This window comes from Leuresthes tenuis, unplaced genomic scaffold (assembly GCF_036924035.1).
Source record: "Leuresthes tenuis unplaced genomic scaffold, fLeuTen1.0.hap1 SCAF_10, whole genome shotgun sequence".
Taxonomy (NCBI): Eukaryota; Metazoa; Chordata; class Actinopteri; order Atheriniformes; family Atherinopsidae; genus Leuresthes; species Leuresthes tenuis.
Genome location: NW_027325364.1, coordinates 16,982,817 through 17,004,609, shown reverse-complemented (window position 1 = coordinate 17,004,609; position 21,793 = coordinate 16,982,817). Strand labels below are relative to the sequence as shown.

The window sequence follows — 21,793 nt, the reverse complement described above, 5'->3', positions numbered from 1 at the left end:
TTGAATTGCTCAGTGGTTTATTTATTTCAATGTTGCTAAAGTGTCAAGGTGGGACTTCAAGCATGCGCCAAGGTTGTGTCTCAACATCAGCAAAGCTTCCATGTTAGCATTATATTTTAGCCATGACACAAAGTAGCAAAGTGATGTTGAAAAAACAGTCAGTGACTTTTGTTGGTTGTTGCCAAGAAAAGTTTAAGCGGATAGGTATTCTGCCATTGTGACCTTTGTGACTATTTGACAACAGCTACAATAATTGATTATCCTAATTCCTGACTTCCTGTGGAGCAGTTGAACAAAACTCATGAGAAAATTCAAACAGACAAATGCCTGATAACATCAACAAAGCCTGTTCCTCAGGAACCTGCTCCATAAATCATACATGACTGATGTACTGAGGAGGACATGAGGCTAGCAGGAGAGATAGCTGTGCACTAACATTATCACACTCACACACAGTTTCACTATCTCTTGCTTTTTACCCAGCCCCCTACTCCTGAGGCTCTAAAGATGTCTGTGAGACATCTAAAGAGCTGGAAAGGAGAGGGGGAATGTTGAGGATCAAAAGTTGAGAGAGAGCATATAGAAGAAAAAGATGTGCATCAAGAATGAGATGGGTTGGAGCGTGGCTATAAAGATGAGAGTGGTATAGGAAGAAAGAGGAGACAGCAAGAGGGGATTGATATAGGGGAGCTAAGAGGCAATGCTGTGACCTACTAATGCAGAACTGAGGAATTCTCACTGCTGACTCCAAACACATTCCTACAGCCTGCAAATATTAACCCCCACCTCTCCGCCTCTGCCAGCTTCTGAACACACAAGGCAGCCACCTGGCTCCTCCATGAGGAAACTATTCATTGTTGGGAACTCACTGGAAAAGATTCTAACACTTGTGAAAGGAAGATACAAAAGATGAGAAACATTACCTCACACCCATTGCGATACTAACTAGACAAACTAACCAGGCTGTGATTTCTCTGTTTTATGATACTAGAGGTTAAAGGGCTGCAACAGTTACAATGTTTCACTTCACATGAAAGAGCTCTACCTCACTCAGCGTAGAAGAGATTTATACCTATAGACACACACACACACACACACACACACACACACACACACACACACACACACAATGCACGTGCATTGATCATAGTGCACATGCAAGAACAGTTGCATTAATGCATATGTCTGCTCCCATCACGATGTCCTGGAAGCCCCTACTTCACAGTAAATGCATTGAAATCATGTCTTCATGTAGACTAAATTTTGCCTACATGTACAATACGAGAAATACCTTAATAATTATCCATATCCCGTCATTTTGTAATGATACCTGAGCAAATAAAAAACAGTTTCTGTTTTTTTGTAATCACATTCTAGCTGTTTGAAAAGAGGACAAAAGATTAAGACCCGTCATCATCCAGCTCTCAGCCTGAAACCAACAGTGAGATCTCAGTGAGTGCTCATGATATGAATAATCAACAAAGTCCACAGACAGAGATCAGAAGGTGGTGGGGGATTAGGTTGCAGCATTGTATGAAAGCCAAACATGAGACTGTTCTATGACAACTTTGCATTCACTTACTTAGATTCTGTTTCCTTTTCACTCACAACTTAAACTTGTTTTTTTTTTTTAACTCAGGTGTTTGCTTTGGTCCAGACACAAAAACTACTTGGTCAGGTTTAATTGTTTGTCTCTCCAAAATACACCATTTCACAGCATTTACCTGATGAACTCTACAAATGGTAAAAGCTGTGTCAATTTTTGTTGACATGAGACTGTAGCAAAAGCTAAGTATTTGATGTCTTTAGAGTAAAAACAGGCTCGCAGAGCAAGACATTTTTTAGGTCAAATAAAATCCCTACAGTTGATTAACTATGCAAAGGACATGTTTTTCAAAACTACTCATGCATCTTTGGTACTTCCTTACTGTAATTACTATTTGGCTGACATTAGCTGATACTATTATATCTCTGATACGCTTTTGTGGGCATGTCGATTATTACCTTTGCTCAGCTTTGGATAATCTCTTTTAATCCCTGGCCAGAGTTCTGTCAATTCTATGTGACATCAAGCTGAAATATGTAAAATAAGAGTTGTTCAAGTCTTCTACTTAACTAATAGACACACTGCTTTAAAATATTTAGCTGTTACAATATACATGTTCTTGCAGGAAATCCTTGCAGCAATATCAAATAAAGATCATGTAGAATGGTGGTGTCTCATAAATTATAAATATCAGGTTAATATCACTCACATGTAAACACATAAGGACCACAACAATGCAGTTGGTATTGGTGGAGTTTATCAGTGATCAAATGGGTCTGTATTTTCCAAGATAGTTCTTTGTTGAGGTAACAACTAATTAATCAGTGTCAACATTTCTGAATTGATAAAAAATGTCTAGCTGCAGGGCTCAAACATAACAACATTACTCAATAAATGGAAATAATAAAGACAATCACCTCTTGAAGATGGAAGAAAAAGACCAGTTAGAGATTCAAAGTGGTGCAGGATTTTGCGTCCTATGCAACAGAGAGAAACATTATCTTCTCTGTGCTAATAATGTAGAAAACCCTATGGGTATCCAGATGGAGCTCTATCAAGTCCTGCCCCATTTCAGCCCCTATGTCCTAGAGAAGGCAGACAAACACTGATGCAACTGGAACACTGAGTCCAGGGGGAATAGCTCTCACTCAGGCCGTGAGAGAGCGTGAGTACATCTACAGCAGTCACATGGTGCGGTGCTTTCTGTCCACGGTAGACCTCGCTGCTTGTTGTGTGTGGCCCTCTTCTCATCTCTTTCACACCATAACTACATAATTGATAGCAAAAGCTGAGTTATGCTTTATAAAGTGAAATACATCAATGGCTTCCTCTCCACTCGCGTGTTTGGATGCGCTGGGGGCAGTAAGCGGCAGTCTCAAGATGAAAAGGTTTTTCAATAACTGATAGATTCTTTGTTAGTGCAATAATCCATGGCAATCCATTATTTCTGCCAAAGTATTCAGTATTGTTGCAGTGAAGTGGTCCTGTGGAGATGCACTGAATGTCTTGACAGCTTATATGATCCCAGTGTTGTGATATGAATAAAGCCTACTGATTTCTGCTCTTCATACAGTTTTCTTGTGCAGGTTTGTCTTTGAAGTATGTAAAAATATGATATTTGATTAACAGCACAAAAAGTATATGTAATTCAGTCCAATAGAAATCGTGGTGAAATGTAAAATGAATGTTTGAGTAATGCTAAAGCATCGGCAATAAAAGGATATTGATACTAAGAGCAGGAGGATAATATTGGATTAATATTTTAGGAAAAAAATTGTAAAAGTACAGATTAAAAAAATCCGCCTGTCAGCTGTCCGGTGTATTAGGGTCAGTATACACAGAGCGAACGCTCCCAAACAGCTGTATTGGATAAGCACCACAAATCATCACTGTAGCAGTGTTCTACCACCTCATGTTCCGACTGCCGGATAACATCACACTGCTCACTAATTCAGGCATGCATCAAGGTCACTGTCCTATATAATTATCCTGATTATTTCTGTGATATTTTTTAAGAGCTGAAGTTACCAGTAATCAGTTATCAGTAAACTGATTATTTTGCATCTGTATCAACAACAAATCAGCAAATCCCTACTTTTCACTTGACAGAATGAATATTTGCCATAAGTGTTTTACTATGACTGCAAACTGAAGATGTGTAAGCCGGTCGGTTGTTTAGCAGTTTGAGGACAACAAGTTGTGCATCACTAGTAATTTTCATCATGTATTCGTATTTTGAAATATTCAAAATACAGGGAGAATAATGGGCAGGTCTGTGGTGATGGCAGTTCATCCAGAGTGTTGGTGCAATGTCTCTATTTTTTCTTTTTCTTTCGGTGACATTTTAAATGTGACTGAAAATATCTGAATTTTAAATAATTTTAAATTATGTGAGTGAATTTTTTCATACAATAGTTATCCATGCATGCACTGAAAGGGATTGAAACGGAGACTGGAACAACAACAAAAAAGAAGAATAAAGAAAGGGAAAGGTTATTCCATCCTTAATAACCTTTTCCTCAGTTTGTTTGTTGTTCTACTTCTATCTACTTTTATACTTTACTCCCGCTCACTAATGGTTACAGGTAGGAGTTAAAAGGTCATTGCTAAAGACAGAATTGATATACATGGTTAAGTTTAAATGTGAAAAAAATGGTTAGGGTTAAAATAAAAACACACACACACTGTTTCATACTTATTGGTTGCATTTCCCATCAGGTGACCAGCACAAAAAGAACCCCCCCACCACCCAAAATAAAGTTGTCATCGCTTCACTTGAGGCCTTATTTCTTCTCTTCACCGCTCAAGTTGACTTTATTGCTCAAGTTCATACTTCAGCTTTACGCCAACTGAAGATCAAATTTGTGCAAATGAATGAGGCTGACTAAACAGGCGAGAACCTTTTTTCAAATCCCACCCCAAAAATGTTTTATTGTTTTTCCTCTGTCTCTCCAGTCATTGCTAAACCATACTAAACCTATCTATAAGCCATCAAGGTTGTTCTTGTAGGACTGTGGTTTCGAGACTCAGCCTTGCACAGCTATGAATGCCCAAGACTACCATAATCCCCACAATCACCCACTGATGGGGGCGACCCCATTTCTGCCCTCTGCCAAATGGCGCTCCATGACAGAGAGACAATTGGGGTATCTTTGTGAAGTAATGCAGGAGAATGCAGGGGTATTTGGACTAAGAGCTTGCGTCAGGTCATCGTGGAGATGAGCAGTTTTTTTAAGAACATTAATGAGGAGATTTTACAGATCCTCAACATGCGAGGGACGTCGATATTAAACAATAGGGGCAGGACTACGAAAGCAAGGACGGTGAGCCTGTGTGTGCCTGGGCACAAAGCATAAATGCACTCGGTGGTATAATAGTTATATATTGTTTGTGTAAAAACATACAGATGAGGTGTGGTTGTTAACAGCATAACAGGGATGCATACTGAGACCACAAACAAACAGTGAGGGGAAGTAGAGGGTGGGACGTGTCGATTCCAGAGTCGGGAGGATGACGGCCGAATAATTCAATACTTTGTGCCATCCTTTCGTTTCATATCGGCTGAAACTAAGAACTAACACCAGGCCAAAAAACACTCATGCTCACAAAGTGCAGGGATAACACGGTAAATGTTAGAATTTATAGTGATTGACACAACAATGGCCCAAAAGTGAGTGTCCCAACCCCATTCTTCCTTCCCCTTCATTATTCCAGTTGGGCCCCAACACCAGCCTTTAGCTTGAACAAAACTTGTTTTCAGGGGAAAGCTCTTTACGCAAATGTACATACTGTGCCAAACAGGAGATAAAATACATGGCTGGATCATAGGAGAAGCTTGGAGACAGGGAAAACGTTTCGGTGGGAGTGGGAGGAAGGGAAATGACTTTACAAACCAACAGAAACCAAAGCAGAGTCAAACATAGAAACCACACAGCTAAATCTAAAAAGCACAGAAATGACACGGGGAAATGATCACTTTTCTTTTAAGATAAGATTTCAACAGAGGAATAACAAAATGCAATAACATCACAGCTCTTTTTTTCTTTGTTTTACCTTTTCCCATGTTTCTTTCCTGAATTCAACTTGATCCTTCCTGTCCGTCCCCTCATCCTCCGTCCTGACTTTCTGATTTCCCTCTTGAGTCGCAGCCTCTCTGTCACTCCAGCCTTGTGACATTTCATCCACAGCTGCCTCATCTCCTCTTCCTCAAAACACCATTTCTCTTTTCTTCATCCCTCCGCAGGCAGGACTTTGAAGGAAAACATGCCGTACGGACAAAGGAAGTCAGTACCGTGAATGGAGTGCAGGAGGGAAAGGCAGTGGATAAAGTCACAGGCAGTAAAGTGGGGGCTGATCCGGTGCTGCTCGGTTTGTGGCAGGGACAGCATGTGCTAGAGCTGAGGAGAACCAGTTCCACCGTATGCTACACCCAGAGGAAAAACAATCAAAAGTCTCAGTGGTGCAGAGAGGGTACTGAGAAAACGGAGCGCGCAAGAGGAGGGAGAGGGCATCAGTCATCGTGCATGTGAGTGAGTATGCCTGTAGGATAGCAATGAAGAAGAGGAGTGAGGGAGGGACGGAGTGAAAGAAAGGAAGGTGGGAGGGAGTATACGTGGAAAGAGGAAAAGGGGAGGAGATATTTCCCTCCGTTTTCCTGTTTGCATTTTTTTTTTCAAAATTTCTTTGTGAAATGATCCCCATGCTGCCTCCGTGTACACAACTACCTTCTCAATTGGTTATTATTCTGCCCTTCCACGACTGTTTTCTCCTCGTCATGCAGCCCCTTTGTGTAAAGCCAGCTGTGTCTTTAAGCCCGTGCACTTGAACTCAGAGAGTGCTTTTCTCTCTCGGTGTACTTCCCCTCTGCTGGCCCCCCAGCACACAGGAAAGAGAGGCAGCTTGCAGGAGAGACAGAACAGGACAGAGGGGCAAAAAGGGGCAGAAAGAGAAATGCAGATGGGGGAGGGGAAAGGTTTGAAAATGGTGCCTCAAGAATCTGGAGGATCCGCTCAAGAAATACATTAGACATATATGTGAAAAACCCAAATATGTTTTAACTAGACCAGAAGCCTGTCTTACTATTTTTAGGAGTTGTGCTGATTTCAAAGGAATGGCTGATGTGTGTGAAGAAACCACAAAATAGTAGACTGGAAATATTGATTTACAGGATGAAGTACAGCTGCGTGTTTGTGGCATCATGAAAGCATGCAGTCGAGAAAGTGCAAGGTTAAGGTCACACCATTAAGCGCAGCCTCACATATCTGCACAAAATCTCCATGGAAACTGCTGACATTAAGGAGAAATGTTTCATAATAAAACAATTTATTTGTGTTGTGGGTCATGAAATGGACCTGTGCTTTTCTCAGTTTGGCCATTTTTCAATGAGAGAAAAGGAATGGGCAGTCCACTCGTCTGACTGATTTAATTGTTGAGACAGTGGGAGGAATTGGGGGAGTTGGGATTTGATAGTGGGCTACTGGGGGCACGTGATAAACTTAAGCACACAATGCCTCTCAAAGCAGAGACTTAATTGCTCTACATTGTGCAAGCAGTTCATGAATGTGTACGTATGCAACGTTTGAGTTTGTTCAGCAGAGCACAGGTTCAAAATACACCTTGCATGAAAGTTTTTTGTGACTGTAGGACATTATAGGACTTAAAAAAACTCACTCATTTTTAAGAACACCAATCTTTGTTAAATCCAAAAGTTTGAGAATTTTCTAATAACCCTTGAACGTAAGTGAAATTATATATGAATCTTTAGACGGACAAAACAGATAGACAAGTACTAAATTCACCCTACACGGAAGTGTTTTCAATGACAAATGAATAATCAGCTGATATTTACTTTACACAGAACTTTTCTTTCATGGGAAACCAGTTTTTCCCCAGACTGAACACCAAGTCACTGGGAAATTACAGACCAGGGAAACTAATGTTATTGAAATAAACAGTATGATGTAGTTAGTGCCAGAAAATCCCTGTTCTTACCAGCTCACAATGGAGTTTCACATTCACATTGAAGGTTTAAAACATCAGCAGGGAGCAGGGAGAAAATCTGAGGGATCAAGGGCTTGCAAAAATATTCATCAAAAAGCAGGAATTGGAATTTGCAATTTGTTTAATACAAGCGGGAAATCGCTTGACATTTGTTGAAAAGTGACTGATTTATTCTTAACTTAAATGGTTCTTCTTATGTATTGCCATGTTTCCCCATAAGGCATGATGACGGTTAGAGCTATAATGGATGCTGTGTTTAGACTGCAGACATATGAACAAAGGAAAGGAACTGAAATATAGGCAATTTAAAAGTCACCAACCCAGTAAAATCTGGTGGGAAAAGACTTTCTTGCAGATTTAACTCATGCTAAAGCTTAGATCAGCAAGATATAAGGGTTGATGTAAGGCTCTCTTATCTACAGAGAAAACATGAGTGGAACGAAAATGTCAACATGACTCGCACAGCACTTTAAGCCGCGGAGTTTGCAGTGAGAAAGGGCTGGGGTCATTTGTTCCGCGCTCCATAGTTCAGTGATTTCTTCCCCCAACCATTTCATTTAGACAATATTGCATATATGTATGTCAGAGCTGTGTGGAGGCTTGATATCAAAATTAACAATTACTTGTTAGGTTTCCTGAAAAAAAAACCAAGTTAAAGCTACATCATTTCATAACAGGAGTTTCCGTTGACATTAGAAGCTACGGGATTGTTTTTCAAATTGAAACATCAAAAGACCACTGTTGTGTAAAAAGTATTATTCATAAACACCAAAGATAATCTAAGTCCACATGGTCCCTCAGATGCAGGAAGCTTTATTGTATTTCACAGCTCTCTGTGTTGATTTAGTGCCCAGCAGTGTTGCCGTTTCACTCCCACTGCTTTCATCAGCAGGCAGCTGTTTGCAGATATTAACTTAAAAAGAAACAACACTGAGCACTATTCGCTCAGACAGCATACAGTCACAGCAGCTAGTCGGTGAACATAACCAGGTATTTGTACAACTAAAAAGCTCAAGAATTGGTAGAAAACAAATAAGTAGGGCAAAAAGGGAGAAACATTGGACTTTCATCAGTCAGTGACTGCAAATGAATGACAATTTCTTAACTGTTAGAGCCTTCTGGAGGAGTAGCTGTGTAAACCCACATCTCGTCAAGCCCACTATGATTTCAACTTGTTTAACTCTTGAAGCTGGGCAGAGTTAGACATATTAGATAGCACAGTCTCCCTCCAGAGCGTGGCGTGTCAGAATACGTTGAAGTGTCACAATAAAGGTTGTAAAATTGTGAAATGGCAATATTTAATTTTGCCAACTGGCAACCCAGCCGGGTATTTCTTCAGTTTTAGCCCTGACCATGTTTCTTTGATACCTAATCTTAACCAGTCACGACTTCCAAAAAAGTGAAGGAACTGTGGTAAATTTGGACTCAAACTTGTGTTTTCTTGCAAGACCGTCCACAGATTAGTGCAACCACCCATCACCTCCTCACAAATGGCAAATGATGAGTTACATTTTTTTAGCCATTTTTTTAAACTACTACATTTTATTTTTCTTACACTTCCTGCATTATGACTACATTGGATTGAATACTGGATAAGAGTATCTTACCTGCTGATGATATTTTAGCTGCAAAATAGCATACCAGTGCACAAAAAAAACAAAAAACAAGTGACACCATTCTTGAAGCTATAAAAGAGAGATATTATATCCTTTTTTAACAAGTTGGCATAATTTCCTGAAGTTTTAATGAAACGTAATTGCTATGCATTGGTCAAAATATCACAGAGGTACACAAGAGGAACTCTTTTCATTTGAACTATTACTGTACAGCTCTTTTCAAAGCAACTGGTTTTATGCAACTCTTACCTTCTCTTCTGCGGGGTGTGTCTTCATCATGATCTGTCTTACATCTTACATCTACCATGCAAACATTTGGACATAAAATTACACTCAATAACCCTTGACTCAAGCACCCGATGACTGTATGAAATAGCAAACATTAACTAGCCTGAAAGCTAACACTAGCACAAACAGCAAGCTGAGCTCACTCACTAACAATCTCCAACATGGACAAAAAATCCAGGTATGCCAATATAAAACTGGTCTTCTAGTTGGAATATCAAATTAAGTGAGCTGCTAATGACAATTTGTTAATGGTAAAGCAAAAGTTTAGAATGCTGCGTGAACTTGAGTGGAGATATAGATGAGGAGGCTGGATATTTCTACCAGGTGCTAAGAGTCGATGTTGACTGAAAGGCTCATAGAATTATACTTTTCTAGATGACGCCAAACAAAATTATAATTTTTTTTTTGTTCGTTTTTCCAAGGGATTTGAGTTGGTAGTGATTTCAGATACCCAAACATATCCTTTGAAACCTTGACTTTTACATGTGGGCATCACCATCTTAGTCTTTTTCTAGCCAGAAGTGACCATGTTTGGAAAGTGATACTTGACACAGAAATGGAAAAAAAATAGGAATTTCATAATTTCCTTGGACCTGTGCATAAAACTAAATTTAATAAATTTTAACATCTCGTGTAAATGTTGTAGAAAACGTTTTTTTATCTTTTTTTTTTTAAATTTACCCTGTTTATTTGTTTAGCTTGCAAGCTACTAAACTGAGAAATGCCAACATTTTTAATCTAGAAAGACCGCTCTGGTGTAATGCATTGCAAACACAAAGAGGTATCGACCCACTGACAGGTGGAGAAGGGAGATGGTGGTGGTGGAAGGGAGCTGATAAAGGTCAAAGGAGGTGTGTGCTGCATTTGCCACACGTTTTGTTAAAGAGGTAAATATAGCTTTCATACTTAACCACAATGATGAGGAACAAAGAGGAGGGAGACACACTGGATGCCAAGAGAAACACTTTTCCCTCTAAATGCAGACAAACCGTTCCCCCAGCTCAAGGACAATCATTACCTGGGGGGAAAGAGGTAGCATGTGTGTTAGGGGAAGAGATGCTTATACTGGCGCTGATCTTGAAAGGGCCCCTACAATCGATCGCATTAAGCTCCCTGCGAAAGAGAGAAAAATCAATATGTTTTTAAAGGCGAAGCGGGGCTGCATGTGGTGTATGCGTGTGGGCCTCATTGATACCGCCAGACGCGTTCAGCGAGAAGCTGTTCCTGAAAAAGGACTATCACATTTCGAGGTCAAGGGGTTTCATTTCCAATACTTATCTGCAAAATCATGACACGTGTGAGAAATATGTGAATAGAAAGTGTGCATGTGTGTCCCAGTCTGGATTCCCATTATCACAGCACAATATTGGTCAGTGTCTGAGGAGCACAAATGACACACTGAGAGGCAATATCAATAGTTTTCAGATGGAGAAAGTTACACAGACACAAGCGAGGTCTGTGAGGTTGCATTAGGATTAGAAAAGAAAACAATTTGTGACTCTGGAAAAGTTATGGTTTATTTAAAGACACTGTAATGTAATCAGTCTAACAGTTAATAACAGGATTGCCTACACAGGTTCGGCTCAGGAATATCAAGTAGGAAGGAGGTCAACAAGAGCAAAGAGTGGTAAAGAACACCGGAGGAAAACAAAGACAATGAAGGTAATTTAATTTCCATTAGCTGTCAAAACAATTCTAATCAATACAACAGACACCCACTCCTCAATGCTTACTGCCAGTCTTCTCCCTTCTCATGCACACTCTCAGCGATAGTTTACTCTTGACTTGGCATCTGGGGCAGTGATCCGGTGGAGTCAGGAGTGAAGGAGCAAACCCTGCACAGGTCTAACACACTGTGCTCAACCACTGACACAAATACAACCAGAGAATAATGGATGTATTTGTGTGAGAAGGAAGGGAAAAAGGCATACAGATGTACAAAGAGTGAGAACGATGGAGATTTGGGCTCATGTACTGCGCGCATGAAACAACACAGAGAGATGACAATCAGCCTGTGACAGTCATCAAATTTTCTTAATTATATCAAACAAACCATATCAGTTTTTGTGGCTTTGCGTTTTAGAAAAATAAGTGTGCATCGCATTTGACAGAAAACACCAGCCTGCCCTCCAGTGGTCACACAAAATAATCAGGCTGATGCAAAGACAACACACAGCCAACATTAACTTGAAAGCAGAGATTTTATGACATCTACAAAAAACTTTATGTGTCTGCTGCTTTTTTCCACCCCTTTTATTTTTATTTTTTTTACAAATTAAATGATCAATTAATTGAATAAATAAATAATACATTAATCAATAATGAAAAACAATCATCAGTTATGGCCTGATATGTGATAGTTGGGTCCAGCCTCCATTCATGGTAACAGTAATTATTTTTCAATTATTTATCAGTGCATTGATAAAAACAATGGAAGGCACAACAGTAAAAACATAAATAACAATAAAAAAATCACAAGGGGTATGTTTCTGTACTATTTTAAATTTAAATTTTTTTTTTATATAATTTGAGAACAAACTCATAATGATACTTATCCACTTTAATTCATGAACTCTTTGACTGCTGGACTTTTATTTGTAATACAGCATTTTTCCAGTGCCATGTTTGTACTTAGAAGTGCTTCCGAGTACTTCTTCGACTACTGATGATCAAGAGAGAAAGTGGTGCATCCATTTCTGTGATAAATGATTTTATGCTTCATCAACTTTAGGTAGATTGTAACACCCACATATTAAGATGTGCACATGAACTCTTAACACACGTACATCAACTCTGCCTCACGAAAATGACACAGATGAGGAAATATGAAGAGAAGAAACACTCAACCAGACCGTCTTGTTAATATGATATGTGATATGATGATACTCTGTGAGAGCTGCAGTCTCTCAGGCTGTGGTGCTGTCAACTGCTGGTATTTACGGATGCTTTATTGATCTGAAACATACTACCTCACATATTGTTATGGCTGGGGCTCTGCGGTCAAAAATTCCCTGTGTGTATAGTATGTGACAGAATTAGAGTGCAAAGTTAACAGCACTTTGAAAATAAGCCTAGATCAAGCTACAGGAGGAAAAAAATGCAGAACAAAAGACTTTCATCGACCTAAAACCACACCAGGACATGGAGAATTGTTTCACCAGCTGTGTATTCAGTGTTGACATATTGGAGGATCCAACATATAATCAATGAAAAAAAACAGAAATATTCTTTAAAAAAATGATCAGGAGGAGATTCTTACCAGATGTTTTAGTTTCTTTTTAATATTATTATTTATTTTACTCTGTTACATATTGATTACTATTGGCTCCTTTCAATCTAACTGATAATTCATCAATGAATTTCGCTAACTCACAAGAACATGAGCATGTGTATTTTTAATCTTACTGCTGATAATCTGAGAGCCACACAAAAACAACAGTTACCTTTACACATGTACAGTTTTCCCAGTTACTGCTTTTTCTTCTTCTGTTAACTCCAGGGCAGACTAGACACTGCGGTGACTCATACTCCATCTAGTGGTACAACGTGGTATCACAGGAAAGTCTGATCTGCCCCATAACATTTGGCATAACACAATGGCTTTTCCCAATTCTGTTGATAACCGTGGTTTAATTTTTTTAACCCCTTTTTTTAACAAATTGACACAGTTTGCTGAGGTCTTATATGAGACATGCCTGGTCCAAAATATAAAATGGCTGAAGTATATTAAGCTGTCTTCTCACCCCTACTGAAACAACACTCCTCAGACCAGCCTGTTTTTACGGTGGGGAGTGGGAAAGTAAGCAACTGCTTACTCCACTCCTCACTCTGCCCTTCTTCCGATGGTTGTGCCTCTCTTGAGACCGACAGCTTCTCCCCGACACTGCAACTGTTGAGTGAAACCGGGAAGAAGCAAGGTTTGCTGAACTCAACTGTCTCTGTTAAAACTATGCAACCATGTCAGTTTAAACTAGAGTCTGACTCTGAGCAAAAAGGGGTCTCCAGATGAGGATCATCCATAAAGGCTTCGACAAGAGGTTGGTGAACGATTAGTGTTTGTAACTGTGTACATTAGCAGATGGCACACCATCACACTGGTGGTCGAATGACTACAAATGACTTGAGCATATATCATGTGACGTATTTAAGAACGTTACCTGTTTACAAAACCTGGGCCCCTTGTGGTGCGAATTAATGCAATAAATACAAATATAATGAAACTCTTTCTCCAGTCACACTAAGAACACCCAAGCTCCCTCCCCACATAAATATCATTACTTTATTGATCCCACAAAGGAAACTGTCGTGCACTCACAACACAAATACTTTCTCGTCGACAGTAATCGATCAAACAAATGTACACAGCATAACACTTAGCAACACATCATTTAGTACTGTGTTTCAACCTTTTGTACATATTAAATCATATTAAATCATAATCAAATTATTGTACTTGGAGACATACATCTTTACTAAAACCATACCAAACGTTAACACACGGAGAGCGGCACAGACAGTCATCTTGCCGGAACATTACCCTTGAAGATAAAGTTTATTCACCGGGCTCCTATATTCTCTGAGGCTGGGGTTGATGCAAGAGGTAAGCTGCTCAGCACAGCTGACAATACAGAACATTATTTTTGCCGGTTGAATGCTAGCAAGAAAATGAGGGCAGGGCTCAGAAGTGGCCAAACAGAGGAGGTGGGGTGAACTTGACAAGCGACATTCATATTTTCAGTGATTGAAATATTTTCATACCAGGGGGCCACAAAACAAAATACCAGGTTTGTGTTTTTTCTGAGCTTTTCAGTTGGTATTGACCTCAGACACCCAAATGTTTGTGTATTCATTATGTGTCCCCCTTTTAAGTGTTTTCTGTCTATGTGGTGCTTCTTCCTCTGTATGTTTTAGAGTCAAATTAAGTGAGCATTCCCTTCCACCCTGCTACATTTACAGGAAAGTAAAGCACTTTTGATTCATCTATCTGACAGCTTTTCTGATGGGACTTTACGGAGCAATTACTTTAGTCTATCTTCAAAACATCAAATCAAATTACAGGAGAAAATGTATTGGTAAGGATTAAAGGTGCGCCTAAATCTAAATTCATCTCTTAACCACTTCAGTGTAGCTGCTGTCTTCAACGGTTATCATATTGGGACAGTTTTAGGTTCATAGTATCTTGTCTGAGTTACTTTCAGAGTTTCATTGATAACAGTTAATGTGACCTGTAGAGATGGCCATTTCTGTAAAGACTTCAAGTATACCCCCCCCCCCATTGCAAAATGTAAGTTTTACTAATTTGTCGTATTTATTCTGTGTTATGCTAAATGTATTTCTATGTCAGGATCACAACAGTTCTGTTTTATGCACATTTATCCTTTTAGAGGCAACTATCATATTGAACTACATTTGTCTGATCATTGTATTAATTTGCTACATTAAAAATTAGGATTTCATAGACAGCTGGTCAAATGTCATGGGCTCAACTACCAAATAAGATAAAAGCAGTTTCTGCCACAACATCCCTCTGCATGTTCATGGATAAATTATGAAACAACAAGAAACAATTTGAGGATGTTGCTTCTCTGCAATTTTATGTTCTGAATATATCACAGCCGAAGGAACTAGCTTGTTCTTAAGTCTGGCGGTGGAGCAGGGGATACTTCTGTCTCTCTTGTCACGCAGCAGAAGGGTGAGCTGGCTGTGGTCGGTATGGACTGTGGCTTTTTTGTACATGTTGGAGTCAGAGCAAACATCATGGATGGATGCGTCTCTGGGCATCTTTAATATTTAATCACTCACTACAGTTAATCACTCACTGCTTTCGGCTGTTTCATCCCAAGCCAGTTTGTGGTGCCATCTGTCAGGAAGGTGTTAGAGTAACTGAATTTGGTCACTTTGTTTTTCATGTGAATTTAACAGGGAGCCAGTGACGCTGCTGCAAAACTGGGGTGATGTGATGAAATGAAGGGGTTTTGGTAATGATATGAGCAGCTTAATTCTGAGCCATTTGAAGCTTATAGAGAGATTTTTGAGGAAGACCAATACAAAGAGGGTTGCAGTAATCAAGATGTATGGATGCTTCCTGATTAGATTTGCTTTTAAGTCTTAGAGGCTTTCTGTTGATGTAAAGGAAAACGTTTCCCTAATTGCTACAGGAACAAAATGAAAATGATTGCCTCACCTATGACTTTTATCTGCCATGCGCAAAGTCTACACAACTTGGAAAGTAACAGGATGGCGTCGACATCGATGTTACTCCATATGTCATCAGGGAGTAATCTCGATTGTTGTTCAAAGTGACATTTGGGTACTGTAACAGAGTGAAATGCACCACTCAGCTGTTTGCCTCACCGGCCCATATTTGGGTCGGGCGGGGTGTCGCTCTGTGAGGGAACCAGTCAGAGCTTGCTCATCGCTCTGAGTAAAGGAAGTGAGTCACACTGACGGTAATCTTACGTCCCTGCAGCAACGAGTAGAACAGAGAACAAGGAAGCAACATGTGCTGACCATAATAACTCCAACAACTCATCAACGCACACGCGCAACCAGCGACGACAAGAAGCGAGAAACCCACCGACTGCTAAGTACTCTCAGACAGGACACTTTACAATTGACTGTGAGTATCACTTTTTATGATTTATTTTGAATTATTACTGTAATTAACTGTATTATTGTTTGTTTAGAAATATAGGCGTTTTTTTTTCGTTAAATGGTTACAACTTTATTTTCAGTTGTCCTAAAAGTCGTTCATACGTCTCGCTCCGTTGACATTACAGTGTAATTTAGCTTTTTATGGATTTATTACACATGTGACCATAAGGCAACACTTTGACAACCTTCAGGCACTAATTCAATTAAAGGTATACAGGGATATGTTTTAAAATGAATACGCCTTTCAAAGCTCCACGCGGTGGATTTTGTCGAGCATATCGAAATGATATCCGTGGGCTGGTTTCTGCTAACTTTTTGAGTTTCCACTGGGGGTTTCCGCATTGTTAGAAAAAACCAAACGCGTTAGTTTCCAGCGGGTAGCCCAGTGTTTCCTCTGTTACAGCTCCATCAAACAGAACAATATTACGGCCGCATCATATTACTTCTGAGTGTAACTGACATCCTGAAACTGCCACACACGAGCACACGTGTGCGCTATTCTTGCGTCGCGTTGCGTGGAGTCTGCTTTGTTGTGTCGACTCTGTTCCACGCAGACATGGAACAGGACCGTGATGAATAGCGTCGACACCAAACAACAACAGGGTCAGACAGCTCCACCTGTCTCTGCTGCCATCCACGGTGTCAAAGATGTAGATACAAAGTTTGGGGTAATGAACGCGAAAAAGCGCACACCAACAAAGAGTTAAATGTCACAAAGAATCCAGCCGGTCAACTGTCTGAAAGTTCCCTCAGACTCTTAACTGTATCAACAGAGTCTGCGATAATGGGAGCAGGTCACTGCTGAGTAAACAGACACACAACAAATATACTGACACCCCCCGCCCCCCCTTTCTTGTTTTTTTTTTTTCCCCAGTGTGCTGTTAATTAATTCAAAGAAGTAAAACCCTTGAGGCTGCACCACAAGTGATGTGAAAATCTCTTGGTTCCTTTCGTGTCCACAAATGATTTATTTGTGTGATTAAAAGCGAGCTGATTATATAATACTGAATCATGATATGTGGGAAGCTGTGAGTGAAACACCTGACCGCAAGAGCAAAAGATTGGCTCCGAATAATAGGCAGAAATGTTAGATTCCGCTCCATTCTTCTGGGAAAACATCTGCCAAAGCTCAACCCGGCTATTTATCTATCTTTAGAAAGATTTAAAACATGAGTGGAAGTCATTAAAAAAAATCCCTGGTTCTGGCTTCTAATAATTTGAAGCCAAACAAATCTGTTGCCGCAGCCAGTTTGTTGGTGAAAATTCATTTGAATCAAACCAACTTGATTTCAAGTCATAATGACAGACAGTGCATGATCAGTGTTATAACTGTGTATGAAATAATGCCTAAAAAATTACTTGACATCTTAAAATCCTTGTGTATTCTTATATCAGACATACCTGGAATTGAAATTAATATAATTGACATACTTTATGTGTATCAACACGAGCACTGAATGATTAAAAACTGAGAAGTATAGCGGGTATCAGAAAGATATTTGGTGCTAACTTTTGGAGCTGCTTCACGGCATCGACTGAAATCACAGCCAGAACATGTCAGTTTGTTAAAATCTCACCAATGCGCACTATGCGGCCTTTCAAGACAGTAAAATATGGAACTAAAATACGAAAATATGGAACAGTAAAATATGACAGGCCTCTTTTGACATTCTTCACTGTCACTGAAAAAATGTGAAACTCGAGAACCCTCCGGAAAAACCTGTGTAAGTGCAAGTTTTTCCTTTAGTCAAGGTAACATCCTCCAGGTCTGCACGTTGCATGTTGTTTTACCTTCCGGTGATGGGTAAAGTTAAAAACAGAGTGAACTCAGAGAGAACATCGAGATGAAGAAAGCCTTCAATTTTCCTCGTAGACTGATAATTGACTATTACCAAAGCTGCTGTCTAAACACAAGGTTAGTGTTAATTACTTGTATGCTCTCATTTATTTGCAAAACATTTGTCCGGGATTAGAAGTTGCTGCCCTGCATACTTTTTTTTATGTCACTCTGCACTACTCTTAAGGGAAAGCTGTGACTTCATCTACCAGAGCAAATAATAATTTTCCCCTCACAACACATTACACAGCTTGAAGCGGTGTTGATGTGTTTAAAGCCACAAAAGCAAACAACTGTCTGTGCCTCAGAGTTCAAGGCACGACTCCTTTGTCAGGGACAACAACAGCAGGATGCCAGCACGCTCAGCATTAGCTGGTTCAGCTGCAGAGTTTGAACTGCCTTGGCCTCTTCTGAACACACTCTCTGGTCAGCGTGACACAGACGCTGAACCTAAACAGATGCGCTATCAGAAGATAAACAGCACAGATAGCACATTGGATTTGCATTCACACATCAACACTGCAGCAGTTAGTTTGCATCTAGTTTGCCTTTGTATAAACTGTCACCATTTTGCCAACGCTAAGCAATGGCAACCTCTGTGAAATGCCCCGAACTCTTCCTCACATGCTTAGCACAGAGCCCTCCTGAAGGTTATGAAAATAGAGGGCTCAGGGGCAGCTGCTCAGGGAAGTGTTTTTATCACTACTACCCAAGTTCCTGCTCTCCCTCAGCTTTTGGAAGGGAGTCAGGTTAAAAAAAAAAACCCACAGACCTGGACACATGACATATTAGATAGAAATTTCATGTTTTTTTTGTTTTTTTTTTACAGGTACCATGAAAAGAGAGGTGAAGGCTGGAGTCAACTTCCTCAAACGTCTGGCTGTAGCCCGGGGCAAGCTCGATGAAGCCAAAGCACAGCTGTTTGCAGAGAAGCTGCAGAAACTTTTGTGTGACAAGTATGATGAGCACTGGTACCCCGACTGTCCAAGCAAAGGCCAGGCTTACAGGTAATCTACAATAATAAACTTGATCACTGTTTTCACTGGGGGTCATTTGTTTTCAAGATGATTGAATCATATCCTAACCACTGTATACAAACCCTCACAGATGTATTCGGATAAATAACGGCGCGCCCTGTGACGAAGTGGTTGTTAAAGCCTGTGAGGAGAGTGAGCTGACGCTCAGCCAGCTGGGGCTTCCGCCTGAGATCACACTGTGGATTGACCCAATGGAGGTGTGCGCAAGGTGAGTCACTGGCTGGCCTGCTGAGACAAAGAGTGACACAGACAGACATGTTCCAACAACAAGGAAGCATTCTCAGTCTGAACCAACAATTACGAGTCGGTTGTCATAATGATGCAATCTGTGAGCAATGTGTTGGCTGTTTAAAAACTTAGGCCCATGGGTATTATTTGAATTAAACATGACTTGTGTGCGGTTTTTAAACAGTAGTCTTTCTCCTTACAGATCAGGGGAGAACAGCAGGCCCTTCACAATAGCCAGTTTCAGTGAGAAAGAGGAAGATGAGGAGGGTGTGAAGGGAGACCGGGATGAGTCCTTTGTGAACCTGGACACATCAGATTACCACTCAGCTACCTCTTCGGATTGCGGTTCCACTGCGTCGAGCGACACGGAGGAAGAGGCTAAAGATGGCGAGTTGGAGGGAGAACAAGAAAAATATGAGGAGGCTGGGAAGAAGGAGGCAGCAGAAGGCGACACCTACACAATAACAATGGTGCCCAGGATTAGGACGTGGCAAGGAGAAGGACTAAATAAAGTCAAATACGTCAGAAGAAAGGTGATTTTTTTTCTTTCTTTCTTTTAAGAACAATCTGTTAGTTTTCTGCAGAATCCTACACACTAGTCTTTTATAACTAAACCCCGCTACAGCTATTTGTCTGTGCCACACAGTTAAATCTTTGTCTAAAAACCACGCTGATAAGCTTCACTGCAGCCGGGAACGACATGTTCTTTAACTACCACAAACAGGAACACAGCAGTGAGTCAGTCTCACGCACACTTCCAGCTGCACTGAATACAGCCAGCTTACAATTTGAAAAGCCAGTTGGGGGAGATATTATCTGAAAAAAAGTCATGGTTAAATTAATTTTATCAAGGTACCACATCAGTGAATTTCCAAAGACTGGATCGGCCACACCATGTCACAGGTGGATTCCAACTGGATGCAAATGGATGTAACTAGAAAATAATAAGTTAAACCTCAGAAACCCTTGAGGTTGATAGAAGTGATGCACACGGTTCCTTGACACACACACACACACAAAACAAAAAAAGATTTAATTTCAGGCAACATTTTAAGTACATTTCAGGCAAACTGATACAAGCCATTACTTCATTAACAACCTGCTTACATAAGCATATCAATACATTTCTAAAATGTATTAAATGTCGTCCGTTTTTTGTTTTACTCAAGATGTTTTTTGTCGGTTTGCCAAGTCATTCTGATGTGATAATGTGTCAGTCATGCATGTTGTACAAATAAGTCCTTTAATATTCCCTCCAATCTTCGCAGATCCCTCCATGCCTCCAGTACATCTACCATCCAACACCAGTGTGGCCTCAGTACAAGAAGGGTGCTCCAGTGTTCCTGACTGCAGTGTGTGCACCTTCTGCACCCCCACCCCCGCCCCAGCAGGTCTTTGGCTACTACATCTTGCCACAGCCACCACCGCAGTTCATCCTTCCCCAGGCCACGCTGCAGCCGTGGGGAGCAGTGAAGGGTTAGACCGTCCAGAGCCTGTAGGGTGAAGGGCAGATGGAGCACTGTACGCTCCTTCAACTGAGCCATGTTATGAATGCTCTCTGAGTTTAGCTTTGCTTGGGCCCAAAAGATAACCTTTTTTTTTTTTCTAACTGCAAAGTTCAGCATTATTCCTTGCACAACTTGATAATTCCTCTGCTGACTTGTTGATGGCTTCCACTCAGCACAGAAATGCTGCTGAACTCGAGTGAAAACTCTCAAATCTGCTGCGTCCACACTGCTAAGCTTCTTACATGCTGTACTCGTCAAGAATGACTTCAGTCACTGGGTGTGTGGTGGACTAACTCAGGAACTCTCAGCAATATGATTCATGCCAAATAACTAATCAGTTATTCCTGTGCTCATCTGTTCTGATAATCTTTGCCAGTTATCTTACCGATTATGGTTCTCTGTGCACAAATCCCAGTTAAACTTTGTAAAATGTGATTCAGGGTTTTTATCTGTTGTAGCTGGAGTTACAATATCTGTATATTGAGAGTAATATTTTTACTAAACACCTTGTACATACTGAAGAACATAGATACCACAGAATACACTTTCAGATTATATTGTTTCTTGTAATTCATTTGGTCACCAGTGGATGGTGACCAAGTTACACTTAACCTATGAAATTGTATTTTTCTTTTTTTAAATGAATTATGTCTGCTGTACATTGCATATCCAACCTCACAGAACACAGACATGTGTTGTTTTTTAATGGCTGCTTGCTGAGGGCTGTTTTTAAAACTATTTAATGTACGTAACATTCCACATGAGAATGTGCTACAGCTTTATAAATTGAATATAAATGCACCTGTCACTCACTCAATCATGTGATTATTTAGATGAATATTTATTTACTGTTCTTGTGACTTGTATGCTTTTATGTTCACTGTTGTTTTTAGTCTTTGTAGTTGAAATGTACTTTTTATTTTTTACTGCATATTAAACCAACTCGTACCTGACATAAGATGTGTCTTGACTTGATTCGAAAGGCTCGGTGTATTTTGCAAAAGAACACCTTACAGTCCAAACTCTACTTGAACTCATCCTGTCACATGGTCGAAGAGACTGTCACCATAAGCAGGATG

General features: G+C 40.2%; 1 protein-coding gene across 1 annotated transcript; it reads left to right on the top strand.

Moving 5' to 3' along the window:
- Nucleotides 1-15,921: 15,921 nt before the first annotated feature.
- LOC140316627 (maternal B9.15 protein) lies at nucleotides 15,922-21,665 on the top strand. The gene is made up of 5 exons (XM_072394531.1): nucleotides 15,922-16,069; nucleotides 18,771-18,948; nucleotides 19,049-19,186; nucleotides 19,409-19,739; nucleotides 20,475-21,665. The coding sequence occupies exons 2-5, from the start codon at nucleotides 18,776-18,778 to the stop codon at nucleotides 20,685-20,687; spliced, it is 855 nt and encodes a 284-aa protein (XP_072250632.1). The 5' UTR covers nucleotides 15,922-16,069; nucleotides 18,771-18,775; the 3' UTR covers nucleotides 20,688-21,665.
- Nucleotides 21,666-21,793: the final 128 nt, after the last annotated feature.

Bases quoted from the DNA above. Each gene is read 5' to 3' on its own strand.
- LOC140316627 (XM_072394531.1), top strand. From the start codon at position 18,776: ATGAAAAGAGAGGTGAAGGCTGGAGTCAACTTCCTCAAACGTCTGGCT. The intron at 18,949-19,048 runs GTAATCTACAAT...AAACCCTCACAG, and splicing joins AGCAAAGGCCAGGCTTACAG to ATGTATTCGGATAAATAACG. The intron at 19,740-20,474 runs GTGATTTTTTTT...CAATCTTCGCAG, and splicing joins TCAAATACGTCAGAAGAAAG to ATCCCTCCATGCCTCCAGTA.